Source organism: Schistocerca serialis, chromosome 2 (genome assembly GCF_023864345.2).
Source record: "Schistocerca serialis cubense isolate TAMUIC-IGC-003099 chromosome 2, iqSchSeri2.2, whole genome shotgun sequence".
In the NCBI taxonomy this organism is placed as follows: Eukaryota; Metazoa; Arthropoda; class Insecta; order Orthoptera; family Acrididae; genus Schistocerca; species Schistocerca serialis.
In genome coordinates, this window is record NC_064639.1 from 128,268,029 (window position 1) to 128,282,270 (window position 14,242).

Below are 14,242 nucleotides of genomic sequence, written 5' to 3' on the forward strand. Positions count from 1 at the left end.
GTGCCTTGGCTTCTTCTACTGAGAAACTTAGTGCAGCTGGCCATGTCCATAGTCGGCATAGCTCCACATCCCTCTTGCTGTCTTCCAGAACCTCACTGATTCCTGCATGTCCTTGCTGAAAAAGGTGATTATTCAGGCTTTTTAATTGTGGTCACATTAATGTGACTGGACTGTGTAATTTCTTCTTCACTGCTGCTTCTTAATGAATTCATTCCAACATTTACAAAGACACCTCTGTAAGCACTTTCCTGTTCAGAAGGAACTCTTGGATTTCTTATTTTGCATTTCCCATATTTGTAACATAATTGTTGAGTTTTGGCACTCAAAGTCCAGGTTGCATGAGTATACTGATTTTACAATTGACGATGGTGACATTGTTTAACTATAAGTTGCTTATTATTAGCAAATCTTTCCTTTTACTGTAAGTCACCAACTTTTATCTATATTTTTTCTGTCAAATTTAGGCCTTTTGAGTTTAGCATGATGCCATCGAAAACACTGCATTTTTTTTTTTTTTTTTAATTATTATTATTCATTCTCTGATGATGTAGTTTTGGCTACATACTAAAAGAAAATTTTTTATGAAGTTAAATGAATATTTATAAGGACAGTCACGTGAAAACCAAACACTTGTCACAACAGTACCATGAAATGGTTCCATTCCAAAATAATCACCCCACACATTAAGACATTCATCCCACTGAGGGACAAGATGATCAATTCCTGTTTTGTAGAACGTGATCAGCCCCTGATGGACCCACAACTGCACCTGCTTTTGCAGTTTCTTGTCTGCCTGAAACTAGTGCTCATGCATGTCTTTCTCCAGATTGCCAAAGATGTGAAAATCACACGGTGAAAGATCCAGGTTGTAGGGAGGATGTTGCAGTGTTTCCCAACCAAATTGTTGGAGCATAGTCTTCCTCTGATTGGCAATGTAGGGGTGCATGTTATTGTTGAACTGGATGATTCAGTTTAACAGCATTCCTGAGCATTTTGACTTTGTCTTCATAACGCTGCACGTCGATTGTCATTCCGTGATTGAGGAACTCGACAAATAGATGGCCCTGCAGTTAAAGAAGGAGGTCATTATGACCTTACCAGAACTTGTCTGAAAAGCTTTTGATTTCTTTGAGTGGAAACTGTGGGATATTTTCACTGTTGGCTTTGCCATTTGACCTCGTGCTATTGGAATACTGTCAGATGGAATCATCCTGTTGCCTGATAATGCCTATCCCCACACGGCCAATAGACGAAGGTGATTTGGTTGGGAATCACTGTAGCATCCTCCGTATGGCTCGAATCTTTCCCTGTGTGATTTTCACACCTTGGTGACATGAAGAAAGATGTGTGGATGTCATATCAGTAGGGTGAGGAAATGCAAAAGTGGATCCATCAGTGGCTGACAACATTCTGTACAACAGGAATTGATCATCCTGTCTCCCAATAGGATAAATGTCATAATGCATGTGGTGATTACTTTCAAATGGAACCATTCCATGGTTGCATTATGGAGGGTGTCCATTATTCATTTGACTGTGCCTCATATATGCAAACTAAATAAATATTCCATAATTTTCATTGTCATTATAGCAGAGAAAACAAGGACTGCCCAGAGTTTTTAACGTTTGTTTTATGAGGGTCACTCCAAAAGAAATGCACACTATTTTGGTAAAAATACAGTTTTCATTCTGCATGTGTGGAAGTTTTACAGTGTGTAGATTCATCCTTCCCACTTGTTTTCAAACTTAGTTCAACCTGTTCCCCTGAGTGGCGCCATCACAGCATGTCTTCAAGATGGCTGCTACACTTGACGTTCGTCAGAAGCAACATGCTGTCATAGAATTCCTGTGCTGTGAAAACGAGACAGTGGGAAACATCCACAAGAGGTTGAAAAAGGTGATGGAGATACTGCTCACGATCACAGTACAGTTAGTCGGTGGGCAAGCAGATTAAATGATGAAAGCAGGCATGGCAATATTGAGGATTGTCCTCACAGTGGCAGGCCTCATAGTGCACACACTCTAGACAATGTGCAGAGAGTTAACGAATTGATGACTGCTGACAGATGCATCACAGTGAACGAATTGTCACACTACGTTGGGGTAGGGGAAGGAAGTGTTGGCAGAATACTGAAAGTGTTGGCGTTAAAAAAGGTTTGTGCCAGGTTGGTTCCCAGGATGTTGATAGTGGCTCACAAAGAACCAAGAAAAACAGTATGCAGTGAACTTTTGGAACAGTACGAGAATGGTGGAAATGAATTTCTTGGAAGAATTGTGACAGGTGATGAAACTTGGCTCCATCATTTTTTACCAGAGAGGAAGCGGCAATCAATGGAGTGGCATCATGCAAATTCACCCAAGAAAAAAAATTCAAAACCACACCTTCTGCTGGAAAAGTTATGGCTACGGTGTTTTTCGATTCCGAAGGACTCTTGCTTGTGGACATCAGGCCAAGTGTAACCACCAGAAATTCTGATGCATATGTGATGACACTGAAGAAACTTCGAGCTCGACTGAGTCGTGTTTGACCACATTGGCAAAAGCATGATGTATTGCTGTTGCACGACAATGCACGGCCACATGTCAGTGAAAAAAACCATGGAAGCGATCACAAAACTCGGATGGACAACACTGAAACACCTGCCTTGCACTCCTGACCTGGCTCCATGTGACTATCATCTCTTTGGGAAACTGAAAGACTCTCTTTGTGGAACAAGGTTTGAAGATGATGGCTCCCTTGTGCACGCTGCCAAACAGTGGCTACAACAGGTTGATCCAGAATTTTACCGTGCGGGCATTCAGGCGCTATGAAAATATTGTTCCTAAAGGATGTATCTACACACTGTAAAACTTTCAAACATGTAGAATAAAAGATGAATTTAAAAAAAAAATAGTGTGCATTTCTTTTAGAGTGACCCTCGTACATAGTAGTACCATTTATGTGTTATGCTCAGTTAATGAAGTTGTGCCTTTTCATTAATTAATTAAGTAATTCACGCATTGTGATCTATAAATACCATCATAATGGAGAGTTATCAGGAATTTGAAGTAGTATAGAGTATAAATGAAAAGTAATCCATGAAATTACGTTCAGTAAATGTCTTACCCACAATATATTTTTTTATTCTGTAGTATGTTGGCTAATATTTTCCAAGTTCTATACACTCAAAGAAGCTATTTGTTTGTTTGAGATTTGACTGACTTTTAAAATGTTTTGTGGTGCAGATACTCTGCGCCTTTAGATTTGTTATTATAAAAGCCTTGTTGATGCTTATAAAATTGTTTGAATTGGATTACATGGTCAAATTTATGTTTCTATGTATGGATTTCAGGTCTGGTCTAACAAATGTGAGCATTCTCTTTGGTGTAACTTTTTACCGTAGTACTTGAATTTCCTAAGGCTGGGAAAAGTAATGACTGCAGCTACAAAATTATCATTTCCAGAAAATAACTTCTTAAAATTTCTCAAGCCAAAGACATTTTGAGACAATCCACATGTCATAGTTTAGTTATATGGATGTTCTATTGTTCATAATTGTGATCTCTCGGTACGATGTGGAACATCTCAGTTTTACAGTTATAGCACTGTGTAGATGCTGATAGATTTTTATAGTGATAATAATAATATTAATAAGAGTAATAATTTTTATTTGTCCATAATACCCTTAAGACTTGGATACTGTAATGTTTTGTATGTTCACAACATAGATATGAAACCATATGTATAAAAAATATATGCAGCAAGTAGCATATTAGATACTATTACCACTAATTACCAACACTAATGCAGTGCAATATATAAAAGTAGTGCTACTGATAATGAAGTTCAGAAATCTGAGTGATTATAAACATCTTTTAATTAACAACTGTTACAATTTACCCATAAATTGACTTCAACGGAGTTGCTTTATATTGTTTGCCTACTTATAGAATTGTCATTCAACTGCAAGTGCACTGTGGTATAGAAGTCTTTTACTACTCAAGGAAAAAATCAATTTTTGACAATATAATGTAACTGGATAAATAAAAAATCTACTCACCATGTGGTGACAGGAGAATACATATATAAAAAAGATTTTACTTATGCAAGCTTTTGGAGCCAATGGCTCCTCCTTCCAGCAGGAGGGTTGAAGGGGAAGGAAGAAGAGTGAAGAGAAAGGAACTGGAGAGCTTTCAGAAAAAAGAGGAAAGCTCAGAAATGTCACCCAGAATCCTGGATCAGAAGAGACTTACCAGACAGAATGAGAAGGAAAGACTTTCCTTCTCATCCCGTATGGTAACTCTCCCCTGATCCAAGATTCTGGGTGACTTTTCCAAACACTACCCCTTTTCCTAAAGCTCTCCAGTTCCTTTCCCTGCACCTCTCTTCCTTCCCCTTCAACCCTTCTGCCTGAAGGAGGAGCCATTGACTTCAAAAGCTTGCATAAGTAAAACCTTTTTTTATATGCGTGCCCTCCTGGTGCCACTTGGTATGTAGATTTTATCCATCCAAATACACTATATTCTTTTATCACTCAGGATCACACTGTAATGTTATGAAGTTATGTAAGTTGTAATATTTATGACAATCCCAAAAGATACAAACTGTAACCCTCATATACTGTACAGTGGGTTGCTGAATGTAACACTTTCCACCAAGAAAAGGTGTCTCAGCTGCAACATACATGGTGGATTTCTGAATGTAACATCAGTAGCTACTTCTCCTAGCATAACTGGAGGCAGCTTGCTTACCTCATGTCTTGTAAAGATAACTAATTGTCATCATCAAGACTGGTTTCTTCTCCCCCAGCTGCAGACCCAAACATTCATGCAATAAACTGTGTGTAATGGATTGACAAGAAGGAAAATATCAATGCTACTAAAAATGAGAATTACAAAGTAATGGGATATAACTTGATTTTCTTTTATTCATAGAATCACAAAATCAAGAAAACAATTCCAAGACCCAGTCTACTATTAATGTACACAGCCAAGTTTCTGGATACTAATCAATACTTCTCAAGCACAATAAAAATTCACAAATAATAGTTCACATGATCTGAAGATCAGCACAAGATCACACTTGTATGTTTTCTGAGACAACTTTTAACAAATTGTTCCACTTTTACATGAAGTTGCACTTCACACACTGTATCACATGTTGCCTCTTCAGAACCAGATCATAGACTCCTCTAATTATCATAAGATTAACATGGTATTACACACATACGTCATCCAAGGCAATGTCAACAAATTCCCTTTTACACAAGATTGACTTCATACACAGATCTTTGGAAACTGACTGGAAACTCCTACGGGCCTATCTTAACAGTTTGGCACCTGTCCTCCATGGCACACTTCTGACTATTTTATCTTGTCCACCAGTGATTATCAACAGTAACTGAAAATTACAGTTAGTTGCTGAGTATGAATTGAGAGTTATTGAAATTATTTTTAACAAATTATGAGTGGTGCTAGCAATGCCAGCAGCACAGTTGGAGTGGAATACAAACATTCAAACAGTAAATCCAAATAATGAAAGATATTCTTCTTGGCACCAAACCTTGTAGATGAATCCCTACTGTATCTATAGATTCAAGCGTGATATGGCTTCTACTTGCCCACTATTATTACTCTCTGAGGCCATCTGCCATGCCGAGCAAAGGGCATGCCTTATGATCCTACCATCTTGCTAGTTTAAGGTGACATTAATCTTTCTATACTGTATGTTAAAGCATAATAACAAAATGTAAGTCGGCCGGGGTGGCCGAGTGATTCTAGGCGCTACAGTCTGGAACCGCGCAACCGCTACGGTTGCAGGTTTGAATCATGCCTTGGGCACGGATGTGTGTGATATCCTTGAACGATGGGTCAAGGGGGTTAGAATAGGGATGACAAGGATGCTGTGCAGGTTGGGCGTTGTGGTGGAAGATTACTGTCAGAGGGATTGGTTGGGGAGGGGGGGGGGGGAATATTTCACATTTCAGGACATGACAAAGACTGATCTAAACCCTGGGGTGGAATGTGATTCAGTTGCTCCTGTCCTGGGTGGGACTAAGTTGCGAGAGGAGCACCCTTTTGTGGCTGGTCAGTGGGTTCGTGGAAAATGGTAGGTGATAGGAGAGATGAGGGTTTACTTTTTAAACATATGTTCATTAGTGGAGTGTATTTTGCTGACAAACTAACATGCGTACAAATGAAAAGTGGACACAATCGATAAACTTCTAATGAGCCTTAACAACATGGAAACTAAGATAGAATCTCAATAGACACTCCAATACTGTGTTGTGACACGTAAAAAGGAGAATTTGAAAATGGCAAACTGCCGAAATGAGAATGTCGTTTATGTAAATAAGGGGCTAATAAAATCGATGTGCAGAGAAAACAGAAAAATATTTAATATGTCATTCACTTGTCTTTGGAACAGATATTGCATGCCTTCTGTAGTGGGTACTCAGAATAACAAACGTTAGTTTATCAAACAATGGAAGTTCCTACAATCAGTAACTCCCAGGGGAATGCACCAAATCTTCACGTAGAATATGCTTAAGAATCAAACATAAGAATTGATAATCATAACATAAGAATTAAAAAAAAGATTTAAGCCCTGAAAACACCGTACAAATGCATATTGTATAATAAATGTATGACACTTATTGTGAAACCCAATTGTAATTTTACGATTAAGATAACAGCCTTGTACCTCTTATCTTGATAAGCAAGTTTCATGTAGTAACCCTCTACGGACATGACTAGATAAATGAAAAAATTAAACAAATAAAAATGATAAACAGCTTTCGAACACTGGACGTGAAACTGAGAGACCGCCACGGCAGCCAATATCCCGCCATTTCAGCTGAGATTGTTGTTGCTGTGGTCTTCAGTCCAGAGACTGGTTTTATGTAGCTCTTCATGCTACTCTATCCTGTGCAAGCTTCTTCATCTCCCAATACCTACTGCAACCTACATCCTTCTGAATCTGTTTAGTGTATTCATCTCGTGGTCTCCCTCTATGTTTTTGACCCTCCACGCTTCCCTCCAGTACTAAATTGGTGATCCCTTGATGCCTCAGAACATGTCCTATCAACCGATCCCTTCTTCTGATCAAGTTGTTCCACAAATTCCTCTTCTCCCCAATTCTGTTCAATAACTCTTCATTAGTTGGCTCTGAGCACTATGGGACTTAACTTCTGAGGTCATCAGTCCCCTAGAACTTAGAACTACTTAAACCTAACTAACCTAAGAACATCACACACATCCATGTCCAAGGCAGGATTCGAACTTGTGACCGTAGCGGTTGCTCGGTTCCATGCGCTGCAATCTGATGTCCTTAGGTTAGTTAGGTTTAATTAGTTTTAAGTTCTAGGCGACCTCAGCAGTTAAGTCGCATAGTGCTCAGAGCCATTTGAACCATCGTAGCGGTCGCGCAGTTCCAGACTGTAGCGCCTAGAACCGCTCGGATACTCCTCATTAATTATGTGATCTACCCATCTGATCTTCAGCATTCTTCTGTAGCACCACATTTCGAAAGCTTCTATTCTCTTCTTGTCTACACTAATTATCGTCCATGTTTCACTTCCATACGCGGCTACACTCCATACAAATACTTTCAATAAGGACTTGTTGACACTTAAATCTATACTCGATGTTAACAAATTCCTCTTCTTCAGAAACTCTTTCCTTGCCATAGCCAGTCTGCATTTTATATCCTTCCTACTTCGACCATCATCAGTTATTTTGCTCCCCAAATAGCAGAACTGATCTACTACTTTCAGTGTCTCATTTCCTAATCTAATTCCCTCAGCATCATCTGATTTAATTCGTCTACATTCCATTATCCTTGTTTAACTCTTGTTGATGTTCATCTTATATCCTGCTTTCAAGACACTGTCCATTCCGTTCAACTGCCCTTCCAAGGCCTATGCTGTCTCTTACAGAATTACAATGTCATCGGCAAACCTCAAAGTTTTTAATTCCTCGTCATGGATTTTAATTCCTACTCCAAATTTTTCTTTTGTTTCCTTTACTGCTTGCTCAGTATACAGATTGAATAACATCGGGGATAGGCTGCAACCCTGTCTCACTCCCTTCATAAACCACTGCTTCTCTTTCATGCCCCTTGACTCGTTTAACTGCCATCTGGTTTCTGTACAAATTGTAAATAGTCTTTCGCTCCCTTTATTTTACACCTGCCACCTTCAGAATTTGAAAGGAAGTTAAAGTACTTCGAAAATTTGGCCCTCGATTTGTCAGAAAGCCCAGAGACAAATTTATTTTGACTCTTCCAGTGAAGTTTCAGGGAAATCGGGTTATGGCACTTGGCGTGTTATCCTGGCCAGCTTAGTTCCCCAAGCTACGACTTAGTCGGGCCTCAGGCCGGCCCTGCTGACACTGCATACAGAATGCGCAACTGAAATGTGTGCTGATACGTGCTCTGTCTTTACAGGGATGCCGAAGAACCGTCGAAGCAGATCCGAAGATACAACGGCGGATTGGGAGTCTTCCCAACTGTGTTATGAAAATTTTCCACACTACGAAGGAATAAAAAAAGAGGTGAAAGAAGAACTTACCAACGTGACTGCAAATAGGGACTTTGCAAGGCTTTTAACACTTCTTATTCCTTCAACAACGAGTATATGGCTCCTGCTCTACAGCGCCAGTGAAGACTTCCTTCCACTAGGTCCGTTCAACTCGGACGCACCTGAAACTGTGTACGCCGAAGCAGAGGTGCCAGAGTGGCGTTCATGGAACTTTTCCAGCGAAATTCTCCTGGGCACCGGGAAGCACGACGAGTTCGCATCCATTGTTAAAGAACTGTGGAGCTCGTCGACTTTCGCAGAGTCGCTGGTTACAATCATTGGCAGCTGTCCAGAGTCGCAGTCGCCGCCCTCTCCCAGAGGACTGCTCACTCCTGGTGGTACTGAAGACACAGCTGAGCCCAGGGTAAGCTTCCAAAGTCACCAACTTCCTGATCTAGCCACTTCACAAGTTTCTCGAGAAAGTAACACTCTCGTGTCTGCACCCTTGTTCAGACAGCCTATCTAAATCTACATCCGTATTCTGCAAACCACTGTGAAGTGCATGGCAGAGGGCACTTCCCATTTTACATGTTACTGGAGATGTTTAACTTTCTATTCACTTATGCAGTGGGAGAGAATGACTGCTTAAAGGCCTCTGTGCGCGCTATAATTAGAATTGACTAGTCTTTACGATCCCTTACAGCAGCTATACAATGAGGTAACAAAAGTCATGGTTTAGTTTAGTTATGTCATGTTCCGTAGATCATTTCCACGATTATTTTATCGATATGACGTGGAACAAGTCACATTACAAGATATACAGGGTGTTACAAAAAGGTACGGCCAAGCTTTCAGGAAACATCCCTCACACACAAATAAAGAAAAGATGTTATGTGGACATGTGTTCGGAAACGCTTAATTTCCATGTTAGAGTTCATTTTAGTTTCGTCAGGATCTACTGTACTTCCTCGATTCACCACCAGTTGGCCCAATTGAAGGAAGGTAATGTTGAATCCGCACGCAATTGTGCAATCACGTCATCAACACAGATTTTCTGTGAACGTTTGGGCAGGCATTGTTGGTGATGTCTTGATTGGGCCCCATGTTCTTCCACCTACGCTCAATGGAGCACTTTATCATGATTTCATACGTGATACTCTACCTGTGCTGCTGGAACATGTGCCTTTACAAGTACGACACAACATGTGGTTCATGCACATTTCAGTCGAAGTGTTCGTACGCTTCTCAACAACAGATTCGGTGACCGATGGATTGGTAGAGGCGGACCAATTCCATGGCCTCCACGCTCTCCTGACCTCAACCCTCTAGACTTTCATTTATGGGGGCATTTGAAAGCTCTTGTCTACGCAACCTCGGTACCAAATGTAGAGACTCTTCGTGCTCATATTGTGGACGGCTGTGATACAATACGCCATTCTCCAGGGCTGCATCAGAGCATCAGGGATTCCATGCGACGGAGGATGGATGCACGTATCCTCGCTAACGGAGGACATTTTGAACATTTCCTGTAACAAAGTGTTTGAAGTCACGCTGGTACGTTCTGTTGCTGTGTGTTTCCATTCCATGATTAATGTGATTTGAAGAGAAGTAATAAAATGAGCTCTAACATGGAAAGTAAGCGTTTCCGGACACATGTCCACATAACATATTTTCTTTGTGTGTGAGGAATGTTTCCTGAAAGTTTGGCCGTACCTTTTTGTAACACCCTGTATATATATGTATACACACACACACACAAATAAATAGTGCTAATATTAATATTACTGAAATTTTTAGTTATACATATGCAACTACATTTAGAGGTACAATTTTTTTTCTTACCAGTTCTGAAACAGAAACTTGTCCATGGAATAGAAGGAGATATCCAAACGAAATGATTTTAAGCTAAGTTTAAAACTTGATCTGCTACCTGCCAGACACTTTATGTTGTTGGGCAAATGATGAAAGATTTTTGTTGCTGAATAATGTACTCCTTTTTGAGCAACTGACAGCTTCAATAACTGATAGGAAAGGTCATTTTTCCCTCTAGTGTTGTACGTATGAACATCACTGTTCTTCGCAAATTCAGATGGATTATATATGACGAATTTCATTAGCGAATATATGTACTCTGATGGTGCGGTTAAAATATCTAACTCCTCGAATAGGTGCCTACATGACGTTCTTGAGTGAACACCACTAATTATTCTCACTGCTCTCTTTTGTGCAATCAATACTTTATGTCTAAGTGGTGAGTTACCCAAGAAAACTATTCCATAAGACATTATTTAGTGGAAATATGCAAAGTACGTTAGGAGGCTGATGTACTTATTACCAAGACTAGCGATTATACGAAGAGCGAAAGAAGCTGAACTTAATTGTTTGAGAAGTGCAGTAATATGCTTCTTCCAGTTCAAGTTCTCATCAATGTGAACACCCAAAAATTTGGAGAAATCTACCCTGTTAACTGAGCCCTGTTCATATGCTGCATCAATTGTCGGTATGACTCTATTCAGTGTACAGAATTGGACATAGCGAGTTTCTTTCAAAATTAAGGGAGAGTCCATTTTCTGAGAACCACTTAATTATTCTTTGAAAGACATCCTTAACAATATCTTCAGCTGCTTTTTCTGGAATGGGATTTGTTATAACACTCGTGCCATCTGCAAAAAGTACTAGTTCTGCTTGCTGAACGTTAAGTGAGATGTCATTTAAATGAATGAGGAACAGCAGAGGACTGAAAATTGAACCCTGTGGGACTCCCTTAGTGATCCCCCCATTCACTAGAATTTACCACCCTCCCAACATTATTTGTGTTATTCAGCACAACGTTTTGCTTTCTGTTCATTAAGTATGATTCAAACCAGTTGTGTGTATAGCCTTCAATTCCACAAAACCTGAGTTTTTATAAGAGTGTGACATGATCCACATGCATTGGAAAGATCACAAAAAATACCAACTGGAGATAATTTGTTATTTAGGGCTTGTACAATTTGATGAGTAAATGTGTAGATAGCATTCTCAGTCGAATAACCCTTCTGGAATCCGAACTGTGACATGCTAAGTAAATTATTTTGAATACTCTTGAATACATAACTTTTTCGAATATCTTAGAACATGAAGTCAGCAATGAGATTGGTCTTTAATGATTTAAGTCACTCTTGTCCCCTTTGTTATGAAGAGGTTTGACAGTTGCGTATTTTAATCTGTCTGGAAAAATTCCCTGTGCCAGCGAAGCATTACATACATCACTAAGGACTCCACTTATTAAATTAGAACAACACTTCAAAATTCTGTTAGGGACTGCATCAACACCACGTGAGCTCTTGTTTTTCAGTCTATTTATAATTCCCTTAATTTCAGTGGAGGATGTTGGTGCTATTTTTAAAGGCCCAAAATCCTGGGGAATGACATTTTTAACATATTTTTTTGCTTCTTCAAATGAACCCTTTAACCCTATTTTTGCAGCTACAGTCCGAAAATGATTGTTTAAAGTACTTGCAACATGTGAATTATGACTCACAACATCATCTTTTAGCTTTATTGCTATGGTATGCTGTGCACTGTCAGACTGCCCCGTCTCCTGTTTCACAATATTCAATATTGGAGACGAGGTACTGGCAGAAGTAAAGCTGTGAGGAGGGGGCTTGAGTCGTGCTTGGGTAGCTCAGTTGGCAGAGGACTTGCCCGCGAAAGGTCCCGAGTTCGAGTCTTGGTCCGGCACACAGTTTTAATCTGCCAGGAAGTTTCAGTATTCCATATAGTTTTAATCTTATTATTCGCATTATTAATTTCTTCTCGACTTATAAACGACCTTCCTTAAAACATTACAGTATCTTTTGTAGTAAGCAAGTATCATCGGATCCTGGCTTATTCTGGCCTGTCCATATATTTCCCTCTTCCTCTTACACGTTATCTTAATTCCCTTGGTAATCCATTGTTTACTTGACTTTGTAATGCCTTTTTTGGATAACGTTTCAGGAAGGCAACATTCAAATATTGAGACTTACGGTAGAATATATTGAATTTTGGATAGCGATGTGCACATTACAGATGGCGGTAGTATCGTGCACACAAGGTATAAAAGGGCATTGGCTGAGCTGTCATTTTTAGTCAGATGATACATGTGAAAAAGGTTTCCGGTGTCGTTATTCCGCACGACGGGAGTTAACAGACTTTCAGCGCGGAATGGTAGTCTGAGCTAGAGGTATGGGACATTCCATTTCAGATATCGTTAGGGAGTTCAATGTTCCAAGATTCAGAGTGTCAATAGTGTGCCGAGAATGGCAGCCTTCACGCATTACCTGTCACCAATGGCAACTTGGTGGCCGACGGCCTTCACTTAACGACCGAGGGCAGCGACGTTTGCGCAGAGTTGTTGTGGTGTCTAGGAAGCCTGCACAGTCGGATGGCTAGACAAACAATCAAACCAATCGTTTTAATGAGTTTTATTACGAAAAGAAAATTGCAGTACTCAACTTTTGCAATTACACAGGTGTGTCGCAAACAAGGGCGACATACAAAATTAATAATCTTCTTCAGTATAAACAATCCCGTGCTACATAGAGAGTACAAGCAAGGTATCTAGCGTTGACGCTGCTGTTGAAGCCACTAGTCTTGAAGCTGCTATTGAACTGGGCCGTCACCGTCGCTCTTCACCTAGGGGGTCACAGCTGTCGCGTTGTCGTCCTGGAGGGAGGTCCGGTCAGCGAGCAATTGACTGACTCCTTCTCACAGCCATTTCTTCGCTATCCTTCCCGACAGGCGTGCCGGCGCTTTACTTTTCGCCGTAACGGGTGTCATTGCTAACAGACAACTGCGCGAAATAACCGCAAAAATCTATGTGGGACGTGCGACGAATGTACCTTGTAACCTCCCAACAGTTTAATTCCGTAACCTCGGAATAAAACGTGACTAACCTCCCAATGAAAATGTGACTCATACATAACCTGTCAATAATTAACTGACTGTGAACCTAAACTGGTAAACCTGGACGTCAGCAATGCTGTGTCATGGCCCTGAAAAATCATTCTGAATAAATTGAAAATTCTTACCTCAATGAAGTCGCCGGATAACCCGTATATATCTGCTCTTATAAGAAAATTTCCTGGCACAGCCCAGTGCAAATGCTTGCCGCTAGATTTGTCATGTATAGAAAGAAACAACTGATTTTTCTTTACGATAATCGGGATGGCCATGGATAGGCGAAATTACTAAAATCTTTAAATTTCAGATGAATGATTGTCAGAAGTTATCTTTATAAGAAAGGTTAGTATTAAAAGTTAAAAAAACATTTACATGGGACTTGATATAACAATAGTACAAAATCAATTGTTACAAATTACATATGCGCGGTGCTATAAATAATAATTTTTGGGTTTACCTTATACTACAACGCTCAGGCATCGTCATCGTTCTCCACGACCAGCCTTGGTAATTCCATGCAGGACACAAGTGCTCTGTGTGAGCTATACATCTTGACAACTTCTCTCTAAGAGCCACCTGACCCAACCACCCGACCCCGAGCTACTACAACAACAACAACTACTACTACTACTACTAGTGCTGCCAACACTGCTCTCTGGTCTGCGATTCTATTGTAGCATACATACCACAGGCAGCGCATGAGCAATCCATCGAAGTTACATCTGCTCGAGTGCGCTAGCAATAAATTCCTTAGTCATGGACCTCTTACAGTCTATTACGACAGCGCGGCGAAATTTGGTGTTAATTGTCTACGACATC

General features: G+C 40.1%; 1 protein-coding gene across 1 annotated transcript in view; it reads left to right on the forward strand.

Moving 5' to 3' along the window:
• The window catches only part of LOC126456819 (uncharacterized), a 225,449-nt gene that overhangs the window by 98,324 nt on the left and 112,883 nt on the right, over positions 1-14,242 (forward strand). The window contains exon 2 of the mRNA XM_050092616.1: positions 8,425-8,921. Within this exon, the coding sequence (XP_049948573.1) occupies positions 8,427-8,921 (495 nt within the window). The 5' untranslated portion in view covers positions 8,425-8,426. The remainder of the gene's footprint in view (positions 1-8,424; positions 8,922-14,242) is intronic.